Below are 23,860 nucleotides of genomic sequence, written 5' to 3' on the forward strand. Positions count from 1 at the left end.
TCTTAAAACCATCAAATGTTGAATTCTCTGAAACCTTGTCAATTAGTTTATTCCAGTTATCTAGCATCTTTCTGGACTTCTTTCTAGAAAGTTTTCATTAATATTCTATTTCAGTCTTCTTTGACTTACAATTTTAAGGCCATTACTTTTAATTCCATTCACCATGAAATGGGAGAACAGGCTGCCAAGAAATGCCCTTGCTCGTTATAAGTGGTGTATGAAGGCAACACAATTATATATTTAATTTCTTAAAAACCTTGCTACCTCCTTTTCTTATCTTGATGTTACCTACAGGCCACCATTAATTCTTTTTTTTTTTTTTTACTTTCAGCACTACTTGGCAAGAAATTTTTATAACTTAAGATTTCTTGCTCTATTTGTTGCATTTGCCATCAATTTTATTCTTCTATTTTACAAGGTAAGGTTATGCATTGTTCTTTAAATATTTTTTGTTAGTTCCAAAGGAATATTTGATGATGGTTTCAAGGCTTGTTTAATAAAGCCATTATTACAAGCCTTTAAACATGAACTAAAGCATTTGTATATGAAGTAGTTAAAAAAAAATCTGAAAGTTTGTAACTATTCAGGGTTTATTTTATTCAGGAGGAATGAAAAGAGATTTATTTAATTTCTCCTGCATGTGTTTCTAGGCATGTGTTTCTAGGCACTTTTTCATTTAGTCACCTAAGTCTGTTATTGTTTGGATTGTTAATCTTCTTGAGGGAAATTTGAAATTGCTTAAAATAATTCAAATGTCAAAACTGTTGAATTTTTTATTTCATTTGTTCTAAAGAGAGACTTCAGTTGATCTGATTATTCTCATTGATTTCTTTTTTTCTTTTTCATGGTAGGCTACAGTTCTTTTTTTACATCACTGATGAAGAAGGTTATACATTCATGCCTTAATCTCAGAGGTGCACCTGAATCTGGAGTTGTTTCAGGTTCTGGTGTACAACACGGTGATACAAAGTAGAATATCTTCAGCAGCCTCCACTGATTTTTTTCATGAATCTTCACAAGCTCTATTCATGGAAAAGATTAGAATTCAGTGAAGAAAACTCACATTCATAAAAGTCTCATTTTTTCCCCTTTCTATACAGATTTGTATAGAAAATCTATACAGATTTGTATAGAAAAGTCCTGATTTATCCTGAAATCTGACTCTTTCGATTTTCCCCTCCTAGATATAGAATGAAATGCATCATATGTTTTCCAGTATTACATTTTCCAGTTCTGTTGCTTACAGCCAAAAACTTCAAATACAAAAGCAGGTGGCTGAACCTTCAGTGTAGAAGTAACTAAGTCCTGATCTCAAATATCTTAAATGCAACTCCTGTAACACAATTACAATCTTGGAGGAAGGGCAGGTAAAGACACAAAAAGGGCAGAAGGTATGTGCACCATTCCTGGAGAAAGACTGTCAGGGTTATTTAGGGCATCCTTCTTGCCTCTTTCTTCCCTTCCCGTAGGGCTAGAGAAGAAAGATGGACTTAAGTATCTACGCAGAGTTCTGCTTTTGTCTATGCCAGTCCTTTTGTCCCCATTCTCTTCTTTTCATTGAGTCTTGTGGGTGACAACCCATTCTGTTGCAGAGCAAGGACAAAAGTTTGTGTCTATCATTACAAGTCCATCTGTCATAAATAGGAAAGGGTCAGTGCAAGTGAAACAGGACTGAATAGAACTTCAGCTTTCAGATAAAGCTGTCAAAAAAGGGCCCTTAGGGCTTTTATTTTAAAGGCCAGGTTTTTAAAGTCACTGGAAGAATTTAGGGCAGTATTTCAGTTTTATGGCTGATTAAATACTGTATATAGTTTGTAAGCCCTAAACTGAGTTATGAAATAAAAATTTGTGGACAATGTACACGTTCATAACATGAAAACTTTGTTTCTTCCTAGACTTTAGTTATCAGAAAAAATGTAGATTACAAAACAAACCCTAAATTCAGACCTACTAGATAACCCTGTCATTCCTTGGTTCTGACAAGAAAACGTTTTTTTTGCACAACATTTTCATTGATTGATTTAGTTTTGCTATGGCATTGTTAGAGGACAGGTTTTTAAACTGCCTGTATTTGCTTTTTCTAGATTTTCTTTTTAATGACATGACATGATCTAGAGACTGTTAAAATGAAGGACATTTAAAGCTAATGTTCTATAATCTTCCTCTGAGCAGGCTTTGCAAACATCATTTGTCACTAGAGAAAGGAAAAAGCTTTTAAGTTTTTTGTGTGTTTTCAATATGCTTGAATTTTTCTCAGGTGACAGAAGAACCACTTGATGAAGTAGAGGAAGACTCTAATCTCTGGAATTCTTTTGCTGAAGAAGAAGAAGAGGAGGGCATGGTCTTTTTTGTTTTAGAAGAAAGTACAGGCTACATGGCACCTGCTCTCAGAGCGTTGGCAGTTATTCATACTATCATCTCCTTTGTCTGTGTGATTGGATACTATTGCTTAAAGGCAAGTTCTTAACCTTACTACTAATCTATTATTTGATAAACAACACTGGCTATGTCCCAAAGTGATTGTTGGTGCCAGTACTGGCAGTATTTATACCTCGTTGTTTACAAATTCTCACTATTCAATATGTAAATGTTTTCTTTGTGTACTCTGTCTCCCAGAAATGTAGTTATCTTTCTTCTTAGCAGTGTGTGTGTGTTTTGGATTTGTGGTCAAAATAGTGCTGGTAACACAGTCACCCTTTGGTTATTGCTGAACAGTGTTGCACAGTGTGAAGGCTCCCTTTGCTTTACCCACTCTGTGCATCAGCAAGCATGTTGGCCGGAGTCACAGCCAGGACAGCTGACCTGAACAAAATACTGATATTCCATGCCATGTAACACCATGCTCAGCAATAAAAAGTCTGGGTGTGGGAGGGTTGGGCTTGGCCATTGCTCAGAGGCTGGTTAGACATTGATCTGCTTGCAGGAGGTTCTAGTGTGACATTTGGTGTTACACAGCATTATAAAGAGTACTATAGGTACCAAAAATACATAAATCATGACATAGATGTCCACTGTCATTTTCACAGGTCCCTTTGGTGGTATTCAAGAGGGAAAAGGAGGTAGCTAGAAAGCTGGAATTTGATGGCCTGTACATAACTGAACAGCCAACTGAAGATGATATTAAAGGACAGTGGGATCGCCTCGTTATAAATACTCCGTATGTAAAATCAAATGATTATATGTGAACTGTTTATAAATATTATAGCTCATTAAGCCACTGATCTAGAACTTTCCTGTCTACTTGCCACTTAGTTCATCTAAAAGAAAGGCAATTAGCACCTTATATTAGATGCTACAGTAGTAGATTCTAATGTGAAATCCCATATTATCTATTTATTTATTACTATCATAACATATATATTCCACCTCCTTTTCATTTTCCAGGATTTCCAAGGATTATGCATCTTACCTCACAATGTCTCTCCAAGACATTTCCCATATTAGTTGCTATTGAAAAAGTTTTAAAAAGATAACTTCCACCCTTTCCAGTTACTCAATTTCACTTGTATAGCAATACTCTCCTGCCTTTCCCACAACTTGCTCAAAAAAACCTGTATATGACAGGAGAGTAAATCAAGTGAAAAATATCAGTCCCAGAATTTGAGTAGGTATGATAGGAATTGCTGTCAGATTGTAGGCATTAGCAAACACTGTAGTAGTCATGCACAAAAAATCATCTGCTGTTCTGTGAGTGAATGGTACAAGGGTAGGAAAAAAAAAACCAGAAAAATATCAGTAAACTGCAGAGATTTGTAGAAGTGACACAGACAAATATAGCTAGTCAACTCTCTTCCCTTAAAAGAATGTCTTATCTATAGGCTATTTTTCAGAATTTCCTTTTTCAAAATAAATTGAATCATGTTATGGTACTAGTATACCTAGACTTAAATTCCTGTCTTTTCCTAATAGTATCATAATTTAAGGACAATGAAAGAAAGCAGGAAAACAACAAAGTTATTTACAAGTCACAGACTAGTTGTGGCTAGTATGTAAAAGTATAAAAACAAGTCAGCAAAAATAATCAACTCTATGCATCAGAGTGACAATATGCTGCCAAATATCCAAAATATGTATATTGTCAGTCATACTCAATTTTTGTACACTATAAATAGTGGCCTTAAAACCATCATTAAAATTAAAGCAGTGAAGAGCAATGACAAGCAGTGTTTCTCTGGGTCTGTACTGTGTCAGGCACTGTTTAACATTGTCAGTGGCATGGACAGTGGGACCAAGTGCACCCTCAGCAAGTTTGCTGGTGACACCAAGATGTGCCCATGTCAAGGGTGTCGGAACGAGAGGATCTTTAAGGTCCCTTCCAACTATGATTCTACCATTTGAATCTCTAAAATACCAGAAATTCTTTGTTTTCCACACCTAAAATTTAAGAATTTTCTTTAATTTCAGTCAGCAATATGGACTAGCACATATTATTAAAGTTACAACAGAGGGTAGAGCTTGCTTAGTTTCCAACCAGCTTCTTTGACTATTGATTGCAAGCTATGTAGATATCCAGTAAGTTTATCTTCAATAAAAAGATTCATGAATTAATGAAATATATTTTTCTCTTAACCCTAATGACACAGGGTTCAGTCTGTTCTCAGCATGTTGCACTGTCTACCAAAGCTGATTAAGGCTAATTTAAGTAGGCTAATCCTTCCCTCTCATGTGAACTGAGTCTAGAGTTTTAATGCAGCTATTGTACCATCAGAATAATCACTGCTGGAGGGTACCCAGTGCTCTGTACATACTGAAATGTACTTTCTGTAAGTGAAAAAAGTAATTAAAAATGCAAAAGGGGTACCCTAATGGATGCAGTGTGATTAGATGTTTATGGTAAAAGAGATAGACAGAAGCTGGCTACACTAAGACATACTTTGCTTAAAAGCCTGAGAAATCAAGAAAAGAAACAATACAGAGCATTGGACTAGAATATACCATCTGAGTCACTAGAACCATTTGTCTTTATCTGGAGTAATTTCATTTAGAATTCCAAATCAGAAAGGTAAAAAATTGAGCATACTAGTTGGGAAGTTTGCCTCACATCCCAGCACTACAATGCTCTGGAATCTCATTTTTCTGGTGCTAACACTTACTTTATTTTATCAATACCGTCCTTTAGTTTAAGTAGTTATTGTTCCCTTTTATGTTTCTGCATATTTTCTCAACTCAATGTTACTTCCAGGAAATGGGGAGAGAAAAATCTTATACTTTGTAGTATTTCCTGCTAATTGGCATTCTTCAAAACAGACATAATATACAGTAGGACCACTACAATGAGAAATTCCTGGGCACTGCAATTCATAAGACAGTTCAAGAACAGTATTTTTTATGATCAAGTTGAAGATCAAAGAAACATCACTGATAAGAAAAAACACTATCTTTTTTTCTTGCGGGTCAAAGTTGATGTATTACTTTGTGTCTAAGATCTCTCCTGCATAAAACCAGTTGCTTATTGAAGCATCATGATTGCTTATTACTCTCAAAAAAAGCAGAGAATTTTCAATATAGATACCCTGACAGCTCTTTAATATTTAAGATTTACTGCTCCATTTCTTTCTTCTAGGTATACACAACAGCTTTTCTTTTAATTATTAGTGTGGGCATTGTCGCTCAGAGGCAGATGATGCAAAATGCTCTTTAGGGGAACAGTCTTGTGGCTTTAGAATTATAAACAGTTTTTACTGTGTCTTGTCTGGGATGTCAAAACCAGTGACAACATGACACATGTGAGAACAAGATTACCACTAACCCCCGGCTTTGGCAAACGATCTTTTTCAATTTTGGGGGGGCTTTTAATATTTTTTTCTTTTATTTTGTGTTGGCAAATTGTCCACTGTTTCACAAGTGTTCAGTGACTATTTGAAATTAAATCTACTGAACTTAAAAAATTATTTGTGCTTCAAGACTCTCTTATTTTCATCTGAAAATCATTGCCTGGTTTGATTTTTATGGCTAGGAGCAATAAAGTATTTATTTAGGAGATGAATGATATTGAAGGGCAGTGAGTGAATGAAATTACAGCAAAATCTGCAGTGATCAGGAACATGGTATTTTCTCTTTTTTCATTGTTTCTTAATTTTCCCCTAACAAGTTCAATAACTTGAAATATCTTTGCCTTATCTATATAGGTCCTTCCCTAACAATTACTGGGACAAATTTGTAAAACGGAAGGTAGGTTTTTTATATTTCTATTATGTTAAGTCATAGCAATAAATGACTATTTGGTTAATTTGGATATCTGTGTGATATTCTCCTGCACACATAAATATACAAATAACTGAGAACTGAAATTTGTTTTATGGAAGTCATTGTTGTGTTAAATGTCTTTTTGAACAGGCAGCTGCAGCGTAGGTGGGAAGAGGGAGGAAGACAGAAGGCTGTAGTTTCCTTCCTAGACTCAGATATTTGAAATAACTTTGTACTGTCAATCAGCCAGCAGGTCTAATTTACAGTCATTGTCATCTTTAGGATACAAAGCCCCCTCATCCCCCTAAAAAAAGAAAAACATGCCAGCTTAAATGACAGCAAATTATACATAAGCTTTCAGATAATAGCCTTTAATGCTTCTATTTTTCTTTTTTATGCTCCCCCCCCACCTGGCCTCCTGGGAGTTCTGACTGTTCTAGTAGTGTTAATTGTGAAAGACCTTTTCTTTTTTAATTCCTGACAACTACTGGCCTAAAGTAGGGTGAATGTCACAAAGGACCTTCTCTGAGAAAAAGCTTCTCTTCTTCCATTTTTAGGTTATTAACAAGTACGGAGACTTATATGGAGCAGAGCGCATTGCAGAACTTTTGGGTTTGGACAAAAGTGCCCTCGATTTTAGTCCAGTGGAAGAGAGTGAACCAGAAGAGGCATCTCTTGTATCATGGTATGACTTCTGACCTTCACAGACAAGTTATGTGTTGGTATAACTTCACCATCAAAGATAAAAATGGATTTTATATTGAAACTGTAGTGATGTTTTCCTCAGCATGGAAAACTCAAATGGAGAAGATTTCCTAGTGTGGAAGTAAACTTAAAAAGCTTTTTGTTCGTTCTAAAACATACTTGTGTTATAAAAGTAAGAAAAAAATCCATGAGTTTATGCTGATTTATACAGCTGGGCACTCTTTTATTTTAAACAATAATTAATGCAGTATTTAAAGTTTTTACAACAGAGTTTATAAACCAAAGGACAGAAAAAGTAATGATAAAAAATATGTAGATTCCAGGTGTCTAGAAAAAATTCATAGATGTTTTCCTGACTTAATCTGTCAGTGAAGACAAGTGTATGAAAGTGTCCCAGTCTCAAGTGATTCAGGCTCCTACAAGAGTTTGGTTTCCTTGATATTTAAGACACACAAGAAAGATTTCCCTTTGCATGCCATCTAATGGCTAATAAAATATTTAGAATCTTGCAGAAGGCATTAGCTTTTCTCTTGGTTATTCTGGCAACATTTTACACTAGACAGACCACTTACCTCTCAAATTCAAGCAGTCTGGGTTCCAGATGTCACTATTTTTGACATACATTCTAATTTTTTAAGTCTGGAATATGGCAGTGTCACTCCTACTGAAATTGTTTCACCAGTTTCAGTGGTCTAGAAACTCTTTATAGGTGCTCAGAAGTAATGAATACTCTGAAAAATGAAGCACCTGCCTCACTCTAAAAAAAATGAACTGTTAAAGTACATCACCACCTTCAGAAACAAATGTGAAGTGCTAAACCTGGTTTGCTGTTTATAAACACAGAATTCAATACTTAATTTTGACATTTTTGTATTTCAAAAATTTTGTATTTCCTAGGTTAAGCTCCATTGATACAAAGTACCACATTTGGAAGCTTGGAGTTGTCTTCACTGATAATGTGAGTATTTTAGCCTAGAATAATATGCTTTAATTTACTCTAAACACGATTGTATGTTTTCCACTATATGCTTTTATTTTAAACAACCATACATAAATAACATTCCATTAGAGAGAGATTTTAAAATATTTTTTTTCCGTTATGTCAGAATTTTCTTTTTGATTCTAAAGGGCAGTATGCGCCTCCACATCATTGATACAATGTCAGCATTTTGGAAGTTAATGGTACATTCATTTAATTTTGTAGAAATCAACCTAGCAACCAAAGGTGTCTTTTCTAAAATCAAGCACAGTCTACAAAAAGTTATCCTTTTTCATACTTGAATCATGTGTTTTGACATGGCTGACATTCTTTTCTTTCAAACCTTCTCCTTTGAAAGGACCACGTTTATACTAAAATTCCCTTTTTTTTTTTTTGTGAATCCTCTTTTTGCATCCTCTTGAGCAAACAAAAAAGGCAGCCAAAGTAAATCAAGTGAAGATGTATAAATTCCTTGTCCACTAAAATACACTGAGCCATTGTTCTTCAATATAAGCTTTGATGTCAAAGTGGCTTCAGGTTCACTGCTTGTTAAAAGAATAAGCTCTGTTATGTGCCTTAGGTTTTCTGGGTAGTATAGTGCATTATTTATTAAATTAATGGTTTCAAAGGTAGCTCAATAATTATTAAGATAGAGATTGATGTTCCTTGTCCATACCAGTGACAGTGGGCAAATCTCTTTCATTTAGCATCAAGGAGTGATCGTGGGGAGTATTCTCACTAGCATGAAGAATCTACACACACACACAGACTTAGGAGTGCTAGAAATCCCTGCTGTTAAAAAGTGGGACTGAGCTTTTAGAATATAAAGTGATTGACTGGAAGTCATATTTTTCTAGGCTGGTCATGCTAGCTGAGCAGAGCACCATTTATCTTTAAATAAGTTATTAGTACTACCACTCATTGGTTCCTCTATCTATATTTGCCTTCCACATCCCTGCCAGTGCCAGTTGCTGTCAGGATACACATGCTTTTCACATTCTCATGATGTTTAGTTTTGGAGTTGAGCGAGGCTGGTCTCAGCATTCTTCAACAGCAAAAGCAGCATGACGTCCTCCTCTATCACTGGTAATTTTCACAAGTAGGGTAAAGTTTGAGCTTTTTCACCCCTACATAAGCAGTGTCCTGCTACAACAATGTAAGTGACTTTAAAAAAGCTATATTCTGGATCCAATAATGCACATTAGCACCTGCTAACTAACACTCTGCCACTTTTCACTTTCTCTGCAGTCATTTTTATACTTAGCTTGGTACACAACTATGTCTATCCTTGGGCACTACAACAACTTCTTCTTTGCTGCTCATCTGCTGGATATTGCTATGGGTTTTAAGACATTGCGAACTATTTTGTCTTCAGTCACTCACAATGGCAAACAGGTTAGTGCTACATGCTAAGGTTTGAAATTTTGTAAAAGTACTGGAAAAAATTTGTTGTACATAGGAGATATCAAAATGCAATCCATTTTCACAGTCACAGATTTTGATTACGATTGGATTAAAGAATAGATCACATCATGTCTTCTGCAGCACACTTAATACGTTAAATCCTATGAAATGATAATAATCTATACCCACCAAGCACAGATAGATAAAGACGTTTCGTACACAACAGAAATTACATAATTTTAGAAAAATGCAAGAATATTAATTACCTAACCAGCTCCTTCTATATACTCAATGATGAACTGATTGGTGGTAAATAACAGGATTTCCCAATTTCTCCTTAGCTACAGCAGTAATAATGACCTGGGTGCTGAAATTTCAATACTTACCTAGTAAGAATGTCCTCAAAGGTGTGGGCAGGCTGCACTGTGGAGTACATTTATGTGTCACTTTGTCATGCAAAAATCAGTTTAATAAAATGTACTTCCAAAACTAATTGTTGAAATTTGTGCAGGTAATCATTCTCTGATCTCTGAGGACTCTATATTCCTAGCTAGCATAACAACAAAAACCAAGCTTTACAGTTACTTTTTAATTTACATTTAGGAAATCCAACAGAACTTCCCCAAAGTTTAATTTCAAACATACACATTCCATTCCTTCTCAACTGCAGTAACATATATTCTAAGCCCACTCTTACACCCTGCTATGCTTGTCAAAACATTTTAAATTACATGATGTTTTGGAAGAGGCATAAGAATATCCCCATACAATGTGATGATGTGTATCATCACAAAAACAAATTAAATCTCTAGTTTTATTCCTTTCATTTTACTTCAGGATGACAAAAATCATATTACTTTTAATATAATGCTTGATATATTTTCTTTATGAGTTTTTTTTTAAATGTAATAGCCAAAACTGAGCACAGTTGACAAAACTTTCACCTCAAGACCATGGCTTTTACTTAAATTCTTTACAAGCAAAGATTAGTTTTTCTAATCCTGTTGCTTTTCTTGCTAGTAGATAGGAACATTGAAAGACAGCTGCAGATTCCTGAATTGAAATGTTCACTTTGAGATCTGCTCAAAGTGAAAAATGATGAGCTTGTTGTTCAATACTCTCATGTTTCTTTTAGAAGAGCAATACCAGTTATTGCATTTTTTAAAATACATAGCTTTCAGTAACTCCTCTCCAGGGCCGTATCTTCTAACACCAACTCCAATAAACAATATAATCTAGTCTCATTAACTGCTGAACATTTTCACCTAAGGGTTTTATTTGCTTAAAAGCAGGACTTGGAAATTAATTACACTTTGGTTATCTAAAAAATTTTCCATCCGCTTTATCAATGGATTGCTAACCAGCTTTGGAACAGAAAACAGACTATGATAAGTCATTGTAGGTCCCAATAAGTCCTAGTTGAAATTATTTATCAAATTATAGAAAGGGGTTTATTTTAAACATTTAATTTTTACTGTATATCCAGTGTTCCAAGTTACTAAATTTAACTTTTAAACTAAACATTGCTTCAATGATACAGTTTGCATGCATATAGCTCAGAAAGATGGAAACAACTCCAGTCTTTTGGTACTGTTTTTCCCTTTGATTTTCATGAGAGCAGGGCAAAGTAACAGCTCCATGGTGATCCAAGCAACAGGGAGACTTCAAAGCTATCGTAACTGCTATCTTTAGTTTTTGGGAAAGGTACAATATGATCCATTTTCAATATTTAAGGCAATACATCAAGCTAGCATTTCTCTTCTGACAAAATGAAATTGAAACCTACTTTCATGTCATGTCTCCACACACAGCTTGTTCTTACTGTGGGACTCCTCGCTGTAGTAGTGTACCTTTACACTGTTGTGGCATTCAACTTCTTCCGCAAATTCTACAACAAAAGTGAAGATGAAGATGAACCAGACATGAAATGTGATGACATGATGACGGTAACTAAAACATCACTTGCATGCTTCAAATGTCATCCTGAATTTTCAAATGCATACTTAAAATAGAATGATAAGCCAGGATGGATGTTTTTGTTGTTAAATCCATGGGTCTGTTCTTCTTGATATATGTAATTTTGAAAATATGAATGGTCTTAAAATTCCCTCTGCATTCTCCAGCGCTCTAAACAAAACAGCAAATAGATGACATATAGGAAGATATTCTGGATTTTTCTCCCAAATACTATAGCACATGATTTGCTGCAATGCTTTTAGAGGTGAGGATGGCAAACCCTCAAAGTATGTGGAAGAAATTTCTTGACAAACTAGTCAGATCTGGAAAAAGATGCTGTGTTGTCACAACCCAAATAAACCCTATTTGTTCCCAATGCTTGCATGTGGACAAGCATTATTTAGATTATATGCATTATATGATGTTATTAGCACTAGTTATAAAAGCCTGCTCCAAAATTACAATTAGTAATTTAGTTATTAATTAAGAAGTCAAGGATGAGAAAGTGGAAATTACAAATTATTATGGGTGATGATCTTATGCTACCAACTTACCATCTGATTTCTACCCATTGCCACTGAATGTTATTTATGTAATAATAAAATATATTCTACAGATGGTATGAAGAGGATTTGATTTTCTCATTGCATACAGAAACACAAATTCAGGTATCACAAATGTAATATTCCGAATTTGTGGCCAGCTGATTTCTTCCATGGAATAGTAACTCTCTGCCCTGTGTTATACACCAAAGACAGAATAAAATACCTCAGAACAGAGGTGTATAATAGACTTCGCAGAATGATCTTCCCCATTCTTGAACTTTCTTTTAAATACTCAGTGTGAGTCAGACATGTAAATTGCAGAAATTATGAAAACTGCCCAAACTGGTCCCTTTGTGAGCTGGATACAATGGTCTGGTCATAAAATAGGTGTAGGAGTAATTGGAATAATGAAACCATATTACATTTTAAACCACTCTCCTAAGTGCAGTAAATCAATTCCAAGTTACATTTGTAAGTATGATTAGACTGGTACCAGCATCTTATGTCGACAGTAAAACTGCATTATAAAAATGGATGTATAGTTCTGTTTAGTGTTTGCTTATGTCAGGTTTTATACTGGTTATTTAATACCCACTGCCATCTAATGTGACTTTGGAAAACTGGCTGGGCTTAGAGATTTAAGTTGTTTTTAGGCCACAATGTGTGGCTGAAGGTGATTACAAGATTCTGTAGCCAATTCATACAGGAACATCAGTAGTATATCACTCCTGCAGAAGATTCCATTCTAATATACTTTCACAGCTTAAATATACAGATTTTTAAAGATTTTTCCATTAAGATTTATATGTTCGAAAAATATGACACACAGCAACATTTTTGTAAAGTTATTTTTTCTGCACTGAACTGAACACAGGCTGTTTCACATATCACAACTAATTTCCAATATACTAAACTGGACACCTAGTATTGCAAAATTAAATTATCCAGAAACCACCTAAATACTTTTGTGAATATGTCACTATTTCTTTTATGGCAATATTTTCCCACATTTCTAAACTTCATTGCAAGACTTTAGAAGATGTCCTCTGCACACTCAGAGCAAAGTAGAACCTTAGGAATCAATTTAAGGAGTAGAATACAGTTGAATACAGTAAATAATACAAGAAAAATGCTCCCAAATGGTCTCAGTCTGAACATAAGACCCAGGGAGTGAGGAGTGGGTAACAGCTGATGCTGACTCCTGCTCTTAAGTGTATCTGAAGGTGGAATCACATTAGGTAAGACAGGAACAGATTTTTGGCGCACTGTGTGTGATACATGAGGAATGATATTATGTGTTCTTTGTAACTATTCTTTGTTACTATAACTTGTGAAGAGAATTAGCAGAGCAGAATAATTGAAAAAAAAAAAAAAAAGAAAAAAAAACCCTCAGAGTAATTAATGGTAAATATATCTGCAAATCTTCCTCTCTTTTTTAGTGTTACCTGTTCCACATGTATGTGGGTGTAAGAGCTGGTGGTGGCATTGGAGATGAAATTGAGGATCCTGCTGGAGACCCTTATGAAATGTATCGAATTGTCTTTGACATCACATTTTTCTTCTTTGTCATTGTTATCCTACTGGCCATTATTCAAGGTAACATCACTTACCTTAGTAGAGAACTGTTCAAAATTAATTTAATGAAGCTCAGTAATGTAAACCATATTATGTTTGAGGTAAATTTAGCAGTATAGCTACAAAGACTTATTTCTGAGCTGATAAAATCATTAATTCTGAAAGTAATAATTTTAGACTTAATTCATAAATAATGCCTTGTCCCAAGTACTACACAAAGTCAAAGCACAAGATTTGTAACCTCAGTTAAGGGTCACAGATGATGCAGCTTGTGCAGGATCACTGTTCTTCCTATAATTACCATTTAAACTTGGAGAGGCTTGCTGAAGACTTTCAGCTTGGAACCGCCTACAGCTGGCTGGGGAATGGAGACTTTCCCTTGAAAAGGGTAAATGACATGAAGAAAGTCACCATGGCCACACAACTATTTCCTCCTCTCTTTAGAGGACGATTTGTAGGGTTAATTGGTTTGCAGTTTTGGTTCACAGTGAACGAGACCTCTCCTCAGTGACAGTCAGCATTCAACCATTCATTGCATGAACTGACCTCAGGCTGTTAGGAAAACACCCATCTGGTGGCAAAGAAAAAATGTAACGCATTCACAGTCCCCAGAATGATCCGATTCTAATCCTAATATGTTGGAAGTGCAAGAGTAATGCTTCAAATGCGAAGCAGCCTCAGAAACTGGCCAAGGGGGGCTCTGGGAGCAGAGCTGTCTTTGTTGAACAAGAGTTGGGATACGAGAGTTTCATGAGTAAAGGAGTGAAAATTGATTTCATTTATGGGACAAAAGAGATGAGCTTACGGAAGGTTAAATTGACTGTAATAAAGGACAGAAAAGCCTTTTCACTTTCAAGATTGTACCTCCATGTAATAGGAATTACTGCTGGGAGTGCAGTATAAAAAAACATTGGGTGTCTGGAAATTGATAGATTGTAACTTGAATTGTTCAACCTAGACATAAGTACAGTAAACTCTAGACAGTGGAGGACTGACATTATTTTCAACATGAATATTGCTCAGTACCGAACTGTTGCTACTTTTCAATTTGAAATAGGTCTGATTATTGATGCTTTTGGTGAATTAAGAGACCAGCAAGAACAAGTGAGGGAAGACATGGAGGTAGGAAGCACATTACATTTTTCATTACTCTCATTCATCTAGATTATCACCAATTAAAATAGTGTTTGAGTTAAAATTCATCTGTAACCGCAACTTGTGTTTTCAGACCAAATGTTTTATTTGTGGAATCGGCAATGACTATTTTGACACAACCCCCCACGGCTTTGAAACACATACTTTGCAAGAACACAACTTGGCGAACTATCTGTAAGTACATTTTACAGCTGGAATTGTAGTAAAATTTTTCAGGTCTAGAGTAATTTAGGTGCACACATTGCTGAAAGTTCCAAGACAGAATTCCGTAGAACTGAGGAATATCTCCTGTCCTTTCTGGTCTCCCCTCCTCTACTCCACACTGCTGGTGATCTTTGAAGTGCTTACCTTACACACAAGTTACCTTAGTAGAATGAGACTGGAAGGCAGACCAACTTCTTATTCTGCTGAAAGGAAACCCAGATATGTGGAAAGATGGGGGACAACAGTTTAATGAGTTGCTTTAGTCTGGAAGTTTTGGTTGTGCCTTCTGGGGGCTTGGTAACGCTGATGAGACCATTGAAAATTGGCCTTGATTTGGCCAAAAAAACCCCCAAACCAAAACAAAGCAAAAAAAGGCATTTTTTGAAGGTTATTGAAAGATAACCGCCAGTAAATAAATAACTCTGATCATAGTTCTTTAGTGACAGTGAAGCTCTTCAAACTTTGAAGCAATCAGGAGTTGTAAATGTTTAGGCTATTACCCAGACTACCAAGACAGTGCTTTTCCACTTTCATTAGCAAATACAGAGCAGACCAAAGAGGATATTTAAAAAGTTAATTTGGTGGTATTAGTTACTAATACAACGAAGATAATTACATGAGCATTGTGCCAACAAAACCAAAGGAACTGAGCCGGTGGACTCTTACAGCAGACCGACTTTGCAACACTGCATCTGAACTTTTTAAATTAAAAAAAAAAAGAAAGTGTGGCTCTTGGAGTGGAGGCTGCCTTATTCTTTGCACAGCAACTGACATTGGCAAAATCAATTGCCTTACATGATGTAAATTTCCATTAACATCCATGGTTTTACAGTCTACAACCACCAAGCTTTTCTTACTATATTGAACTGCTTAACTGGTACATGGGAACCTCTAATTCACAGTAAATTAAAAGCGGCCATTTCCTTAATATTAGAATACATAGTGAACGATCTTTTTACCCAGGTTGCCCTTTAATTAGACAACTGTTAAAGTCAGTGTACTTTCCTTTCCTCACAACAAAAGCACGTACTAAATCTAATTCCAAATGCACTGCATCCAAACTGTCCAACCAAGAGCTGTGTTACCTGTAAACAGACCTTAGTTAGTGCTCTACAGTCCTCCTTAAATAGTTCAAGCTTTCAACGTCTGACAGAGCATAGGTGTTGGAGAAGGAGAGGCTCAGCTTACGAGCTGTATGGCACAAATGTTTGGAATTCCTGGTGTAGCTCAGTATTTACCACATTTCTCACATAGTAGCCATTGTAACCTTTTCCAAGGTGAGATGTTGGAGCATACGTGCATAGGATTTGGCATATGCCTAATTCAGGTATTGCTCCTCACACTGAAATGAATAAGATGCTAAGCCATATTTTTCTACTTCTACAGATTTTTTATCTGTTAGCACTTCCACAGGAGATATGCTTCAGGACATAATTTTATCCCTTAAAAGTGCCTTAAAGGCACTTTACATGTCTAGCAGTGTCACTGCTTATAGCGTGAGGCAAGCTTCCTCACACACCCCAGGCTACAAAAGGTCAGGCAGAGATGTTATGTTTCCTGCATTAATACCTGCTTCATGTGCTTGTTTCAGGTTCTTCTTAATGTATCTAATTAACAAGGATGAAACTGAGCATACTGGCCAGGTGAGTAGAAAATAAAACTTAATGGTTTTTCTTATCTTTAAACATTTTTATCTTCTTGAGCCCTGTAGCTGTGTACCACCAGGTGGAACTGATGTACCACTGAGGAGTGTGGATGATGCCACCCTCAAAAGGCCTACTGCCAGTGAAAGAAAAGAAGGGTTAAAACAAAACCAGAGGGGGGTGGGGCGCTGCAGTGTGCTATTTTACTGAGCAGTGAACGCTGTCAGAATTCAGGTACTAGTAATGTTACTGTCATCTTTGAAACGAAAACCTCAAATGTACCAGTTACAGTTTATTCCCAAAAGATTTAGGCAGTTAAGGTACTATTTCTATAGCAAAAATCCATACATATGTGTAGATAGATAGGTATATGGATGTCTGTATGTTTAGCATTGTTAAGTCTAAATGTAAATATATAAGAAAATAAATAGGATTTAATTATATCTTATTTCTAATAAGAAGTTGTTAGGCATAGAGTACAAAAGTACCTTTGTTTTCCAATCAATGCAAAACACATTTTATATATACAGATTGTGAATAGGTTTGTTCTAACTGGACTGATTAATTTACACTTACGTATTTTACTAATAGATTTAAATTTCAGTAGTACTGAATCAGGAAAAGTGCAGATAAAACTTTTACAAACATTCTTCAGTTATGATCTTCAGAGTTCCAGTGCCTTTACAGTTCTATTCCATGGAAATAGGCACAGTATGTGGTTATTTTTAAAAATTTAAAAATTTTTCTATGGCACTAACTGTATGCTGACTGTTAAAATAAATACTTTCTCATTTTCAGGAGTCATTTGTGTGGAAGATGTACCAAGAAAGATGTTGGGATTTTTTCCCAGCAGGGGACTGCTTTCGAAAACAGTATGAGGATCAACTTGGCTAATATCACAAAAAAATTATTTATTCATGAACTATTAAGATAAAAAAAAAGAAATCTATTCTTTTCATGGTGCAATTTCACAGCTTGTATTTGCTTTAAATGTCTTTAACCTTCAAGACACACATAAAATTTGACACTATTTCAGAGGCTTTTTGTACCTACCACATGTGAAACAGGTCTTTTGTTGGAATTTTAATTAGAAAAGAGAAAACTATGCCTGATTAACTTAAGCCTTCCAGTTCAAACATGGCCTAAAATTATAACAACTTTTTAACCACATCATTAACCTGGTGTTTGGCAGTAAGTTGAAAGGGCTAAAAGGCATCTTAATTGCACATTTGACATTGAAGAACTTGAACATCAGAGGCCATGCCTCAGAAAAAATAGTTCAGCTAACTGCTGTCCAGTTTTTCCCCACAGTATTTGCTAGTGAATGTATTAAGATACAGTTTGAAAAGCTTTAAGCAGTTAAAAAGAAATCATTTTCAAACATTTTGTCAACCTTGAAACATTAAAGTGCCTTAAAACCTCTGTAGACATAGCTATGCAAACTTTTTATTTATGTTAATGTTCTAGATGAACAAACCCATTAACTGTATTGCTTTTCTGTCTTTCTGTATCAAATTACACTTGAAGTTAGTTAATATACTACCTTCAATAACAGCTTATTAGATGCTGCTGTTAAAAGACATAACACTGTATCAAAATGAACACAGTTTAAATCTTAGGCCAAAATAAAACAATGCTCTACAGTCACCTGCAAGTAGAAGTTGTTAGGATTATGCATTCTTTTTTCTTCTAATAAAAGTGCCCACTGCAATAAAGTATTATAAACCAAATATTACCGTTGCTGTCATCTTTGCCATTTTTCTACAATATGGAGTTGTGTGAGAATGGTGACTAAAAACACATGTATTCACTGTTCAGTCATGGCTTTATTTTAAGGACTACATAGAGCAAGTACAAGCTGCAATAACTGTTCTCTTAGCCTGCTTCTTTAGCAAAGAAAATTCCAATTTCATCACAAATTTTAGACCTTTCTAATAATGTTATTAGTCTTCGACAATTTTCAATCCCACCTAAATTAATTTTGGTTGCACAAAATTTTAGGAGCCAGCATACTGGTACACTGAACAAGGTGAAACAGAGAAAGGAAATAAAAAGATAAAGAGAAGTTCAACTTTTTATGTAATGTTTGCTATATTCAATTATTCACATGAGGAAATTTGAGCTTCAGGAGATCATGCTGTCCAGCCAATCTTCAAGCTCTTCCTCAGTAACATCTTTAGATGTACTTTGCTGTTGCTGTGATGATGTACTCTTCTCTTCAGGCATATCTACTTTCAAAGGGTCTAGAAAAGCAAAAAGAACAGGCTTGATAATCTGGAAACAATTCTATACCAGCTTTTTTTCCTGGGTCATTTTGCTTTTTAATACACAACTGACTGCATTTAAACACAATCTCTCTTTCTTGAAGAACAGCAAATCATATTCCAAAATTAGTTTCCATGCTAAACTTACTTTTATAAAATCAATGCTAGAAAAGTTTGAAAATAGCATTTATGACAAGCCATTGGAAATAACTGTCAATTCTTCTGTATACTATTAGTACAGTGAACTAAGGACTGATATTGTTACAATAAAATTCTCTAGCAGTACACTACTTATTTTTTTTAATTTAAAATTTTGCTGAATCATAAGCCCAATGCTGTTTTGCAGAAGAATTTCTTTTAATGCTTAAAGTGTACTGACAATGGCGAAACTTTAGTTCATGAGGATTTAAAACTGAAAATGAACAAAAGGGTCAGAACACAGCACCAGATAAATGAAATGCAGTATGAACGAGATGATGACAGCAGTACTGTTGAGTGGCTAATCAAGAATTCCGGAACAGAGAGCAGTGGAAATTAAATAAGAGCACGCTGGGGAGAAAACTTACCACTTTCCTTACATTCCATTTTCAAATCTTTCTCAGTTGATATGTTGTAGGATAATGTGTCTGACACAGGTCTGTTTCCTGTACTCATGGGAGCCTCTAGATTCAGGAGAAGATCCAGTTCTTCATCCAAATGGTCAGTCTCTTGCTTTGATAGTGGGTGGATTCTCTGAAATGGTTCTCTTGCATTTGCCTTAGAGCCGTTTTCACTTCCAGGCTCTGATGTAGCAACAGAATTACCAACAGGAGGGGAGACCAATACGGTGTCACTTTGAGCTGGAGACTGTCGGAACAGCTGATCTCTTCTCTTGACATCTTCAAAAATTTTAGATTTCATCTGTGGGAGCTCTACAGGTGTTGACGCCTAAGAGTATAAGAAAGGACTTGAGTCTTTATAATGATTATTATCTAATTTTATTATTCTGTCTAATTTGGATTGTAATTCATACTTCCTATATTTGATCACTTCAGAAGGTACAGCGAACTTGAGCAGAATTCAATTCAGAAGTGAAAGTAAAGTTATCTGGATGATACTTTTACAGAAGCAAATGCAAAATACAAACTCTTTTTATCCCTTATTACAGAATATGAGATGGTATGCTAAATCAGCAAATTCCATTGTTTCACAAATACTCATAGAATCATCAAATAGTTTGGTTTGGAAAGGACCTTAAAGATCCTCTCGTTCCAACACCCTTGACATGGGCAGGGATACCTTCTACTAGACCAGGTTGCTCAAAGCCCCATCCAACCTGGTCCTGAACACTTCCAGGGATGGGGAGAACACAGCTTCTTGGAGAAAGCTGTTCCAGTGTCTCACCACTGTGACAGTAAAGAACTTCTTCCTAATATCTAATCTAAACCTACCCTCCTTCAGCTTAAAGCCATTTCCCTTGTCCTATCCATACATGTCTTTTTGAAAAGTCTCTCTCCAGCTATTTAGTAGGCCCGCTAAAGGTACTGGAAGGCTGCTATAAGGTCTTCCCACAGCTTTTTCTTCTCCAGGCTGAACAGTCCCAACTCTCTTAGCCTGTATTCAGGCTCCAGCCCTGTGATCAATTTAGTGGCCCCCTCTGGACTCACTCTAACAGATCCATGTCTTTCCCTGCTGGGGGCCCCAGAGCTGGATGCAGTACTCCAGGTGGGGTCTCATAAGAGCAAAGCAGAGAGGGAGAATCAGCTCCCTCAACCTGCTGGTCAGGTCTCCTTTGAAACATGGTGTGCATTGCAGAGTCATGTTGAGTTTCTTGTCCACAAACACCCCCAAGTCCTTCTCCTTGGGGCTGGTCTCAATCCATTCTCTGCCCAGCTTGTATCCATGTTTGAGACTGCCCTGACCCAGGAGCAGGACCTTGCACTTGGCCTTGTTGAATTTCATGAGGTTCACAGACCCACCCCTCAAGCCTGTCAAGATCCCTCTGGATGGCCCATCCCTTCCCTCCAGCGTGTTGACCACATCACACATCTTGGTGTCACCAGCAAACTTGCTGAGGGTTCGCTTGGTCCCATTGTGTGTGTCACTGACAAAGATGTTAAACAGTGCTGGGTCCCAACAGTGACCCCTGAGGAACACCATTTATCACTGATCTCCACTTGGACATGAGCTGTTGACCACAACTCTTTGTGTATGACCATCCAGCCAAAATCCATGTCTCTCCAGTTTAGAGACAAAGATGTAGTGCGGGACAGCGTTAAATGCTTTGCACTTCCTGGAAAATTACTTTTCCTTAATTCTTCTGTAATGAAATCCCATCAGTATTCTGAATTTTGGAATGACTAGAGTCAGAATTTGGCTAGAAACATCATCCCATGTTAGGCCATCCCTCCAAAATTCTAGTCTTGAACAAAACCATACTACAGGTTGATGAAAATCAATTAGCCAATGTTATAGTATATAGCCATATATTTTGAAAAATGAAACTAAACTGTAAAACATTGTCAAACAGTGAAACCAGAAATGGCAACTCATTATTTAACTGTGTAACAGATTCAGCTTTTATCAGGATGCCCTAGTGTTGATAACACTGCAGCATAACTGATGACCACATCCCTGGTCAGAATGACAAGACAAAGATTAAATGCCATAACAAACAGTTTATAACCCTGACAAAAGTTAGAGACCATGACTAGAACTCCTAAAAAGAAAACTGTATGTGAAAGTAACATTTATTTGCAGATTCCCTTAGCCATCACATCTGCAGACATACCTTGAGCTGCTTTAACAAAGAGCATAGTGTCAGCTGCAGAAGCACTTCATGCAACCCCAAACAGACCCTTCTATAAGGGTCACGTTTTTCCTTGCTTGAGCAGATGGATCTTAAGAATTTTGTTTTTATGTTTAACTCTCATTGGCTCTTTTGCGCTTACATTAATATTTTCTTTTTCATAATCTGAAGAAATATTTTTTAATAATATTGTTGCTTCCCCCTGCCACTGGAGCATAAATAATATTTTCTTCACCAGTATGATTGAGAGTTCTACCTGTTCTAACACTGATGTAACACCAATTCATGTAAAAAAACATGTTTGTTGATATTAGTTATGCAGAACATTAAATCACAATTAAAGTAATTAACAGGAAAGAATGTGAAAACACTTTCAAAATTTTGGTGCAACTAAAACCAGCTGCTAACAAAAGAAAAAAATACAAAAATAATGCAATCATTTAACGTCAAACACTCTGATACCTGACTTCAAATCTAATATGCTGCACATCCAACCATTTTGTTTAAAGCCAAGTAAGCACAAAAAATGTGCTGATACAGGGGTATCCTGCATTACATGCCACTTGACATGCCAGTCTAACAGAATATATTTACTTACATAATACACTGTACTTACGTTTGAAGACTAATCATTCTTGCATAGATTTTTCTCTTAAAATATTTACATTTCCTAATGTTAATTCACAGCATTACCTGTACAAGGTCAGCAGCTACATTCAATTTCAGATGTAGAGGCAATTCCTGAAGGGCCTGGACCAAAGACTGGCAGTCAACAGAAAGTGCAGAGAACTGAAATATAATTTAACATACAGTATACTTGTGAATAAAAAAACCCAAACACAAAAAGAACACAAACAAAAAAATCTAATAATTTTAATCTATTACATTCCCTTGTTCCACTTATTTGAGGAACCTGGAAAACAATCTAATGAAATACACAAATTAATAGTTTAAATTACACTTATATGGAGCAGTTTGGCTAAATTACCATATAAACACTTACACTGCAAATAATAACTTACTGCTAAAAAACAAGCTGTAAACTAAATACTCCTTAGACAATGCCTTGAAAGTCTAAAATCGGAAATAGTTCAGAATAGTTCAGTCATTCTTATGACAATGTCATAAGAAGCTTTTCCAACTGAAACATGTTTTAAACTGTGAAGCTTTCATGTGGTTTGAAATGACATTCTTTAGTGAGTTGCTACTATTTTCTAAGCAATCAACCCATAGCTCCTGTGTAGCTATACTGTTTTTAATGGCTAAACAGGGGCCTTTTTATAGTTCCACATTTTTAAAAATGTTTTGATACTTACAAAAGCAACAAAGTATATAGTTACAAACACTTCTAAAATTATATTCAATTATACTGCTGCTAAATTACAACTTATTACTGTGACAGTTACTGAAGCTCCATTTTCTCTTGACCCCTTTTTAAAAACAGATTTACACAAAATGAACCAGCAATATTTGACATTTTTACATAACAACCCAGACTTCAGTAATCTTAAACAGCTTTCAAGCTCACAGTATAGAAGAACATTCTGAGCGCATTCACTGTTGATGAAAAAATAATTTGATATCCATCACGTATTTTAAAATCTGACAACAAAATGCTTAGGTTCAGTCTATACTCTCTTTTTCATGGAAGCAGAGAAGTAGCTTCCAAATCTCACTTAAAGGGATAAAATCTTGTCCTTCTCATCACAGACATTTAGAAGTCCAAATACTCATAAATTAGGAGAGAGTGTTTTGTGCCATATCATAAGAGAGTTGTCAAAGAAATTCACACTGCTTCCAAAAGCCAGTCAATAGGATGGCTTTTGACATTTGCACGCCTAGCAAAAATAAATCAGACAGTGTGTGTTCTGACAGTATACTTGCAAAATTAAAATAAATTAAAAAAAGAAGCAATGTAGTTGATTTAACAGTTTCTTTTATCCAAATTCTGGTTCTGGTATCCAGTAATAAGAGTGAAAGGATCAAACAAATATCTGATGGTTAGAATTTTTCTCCTCTACCAACAACTTTATTTTACAATGCATTGGTGATCACCATCAAAGATGATTCACTGGTGTAAGTAACCTCACAAAGTCTTCAGCAAGCAAGCCTTGTTGCCCAGCAATGAATCAGATCTTCAGAAAACCCAGTTATTTTGACAGATATTGAAGATCAAATATGGCTTCTGCACAGTTACAAAAGACAAGGAAATTGTATGAATCTAGTAACACAAAAAATTGTAAAAAGTGAAGTGTCACTGAATAACATTTAAGTGCATTTGAGAAGAGCTATGTAACTTGCAAAAATATTAACAAGAATGAACATTGCAAATGAAGGTTAAAATTAGAGATACAGAAGAGTTGAGAATGAAGGAAAAGAGGAATTTGGAAAAACAACATAATAGAAGAAGGAATTTGATATTCAAGTAGAGACTTCACTAAAAGTGGTGTTGTAAT

At 35.6% G+C, this 23,860-nt stretch overlaps 2 protein-coding genes across 9 annotated transcripts in view; one reads left to right on the forward strand and one right to left on the reverse strand.

Moving 5' to 3' along the window:
* RYR3 (ryanodine receptor 3) overlaps nucleotides 1-18,082 on the forward strand; it is a 215,996-nt gene extending 197,914 nt beyond the window's left edge. For all 7 annotated transcript variants that reach the window (XM_051791763.1, XM_051791765.1, XM_051791766.1 and 4 more), the window contains 13 exons: nucleotides 332-418; nucleotides 2,258-2,455; nucleotides 3,027-3,157; nucleotides 6,129-6,171; nucleotides 6,744-6,871; nucleotides 7,789-7,849; nucleotides 9,119-9,265; nucleotides 11,086-11,220; nucleotides 13,215-13,371; nucleotides 14,408-14,472; nucleotides 14,579-14,679; nucleotides 16,301-16,352; nucleotides 17,151-18,082. In XM_051791763.1, coding sequence (XP_051647723.1) covers nucleotides 332-418; nucleotides 2,258-2,455; nucleotides 3,027-3,157; nucleotides 6,129-6,171; nucleotides 6,744-6,871; nucleotides 7,789-7,849; nucleotides 9,119-9,265; nucleotides 11,086-11,220; nucleotides 13,215-13,371; nucleotides 14,408-14,472; nucleotides 14,579-14,679; nucleotides 16,301-16,352; nucleotides 17,151-17,246 — 1,401 coding nt within the window. In that variant the 3' untranslated portion in view covers nucleotides 17,247-18,082. The remainder of the gene's footprint in view (nucleotides 1-331; nucleotides 419-2,257; nucleotides 2,456-3,026; nucleotides 3,158-6,128; nucleotides 6,172-6,743; nucleotides 6,872-7,788; nucleotides 7,850-9,118; nucleotides 9,266-11,085; nucleotides 11,221-13,214; nucleotides 13,372-14,407; nucleotides 14,473-14,578; nucleotides 14,680-16,300; nucleotides 16,353-17,150) is intronic.
* Nucleotides 17,209-23,860, reverse strand: part of AVEN (apoptosis and caspase activation inhibitor) — a 98,396-nt gene continuing 91,744 nt past the window's right edge. For both annotated transcript variants that reach the window (XM_051791815.1, XM_051791816.1), the window contains exons 4-6: nucleotides 22,098-22,193; nucleotides 19,183-19,543; nucleotides 17,209-18,595 (exon numbers count right to left, since the gene is read on the reverse strand). In XM_051791815.1, the coding sequence (XP_051647775.1) occupies nucleotides 18,477-18,595; nucleotides 19,183-19,543; nucleotides 22,098-22,193 (576 nt within the window). In that variant the 3' untranslated portion in view covers nucleotides 17,209-18,476. The remainder of the gene's footprint in view (nucleotides 18,596-19,182; nucleotides 19,544-22,097; nucleotides 22,194-23,860) is intronic.

The sequence above is a fragment of the Manacus candei genome, unplaced genomic scaffold (genome assembly GCF_025592945.1).
Source record: "Manacus candei isolate 608988 ecotype Guabito, Panama unplaced genomic scaffold, ASM2559294v1 h1tg000033l, whole genome shotgun sequence".
Classification (NCBI taxonomy): Eukaryota; Metazoa; Chordata; class Aves; order Passeriformes; family Pipridae; genus Manacus; species Manacus candei.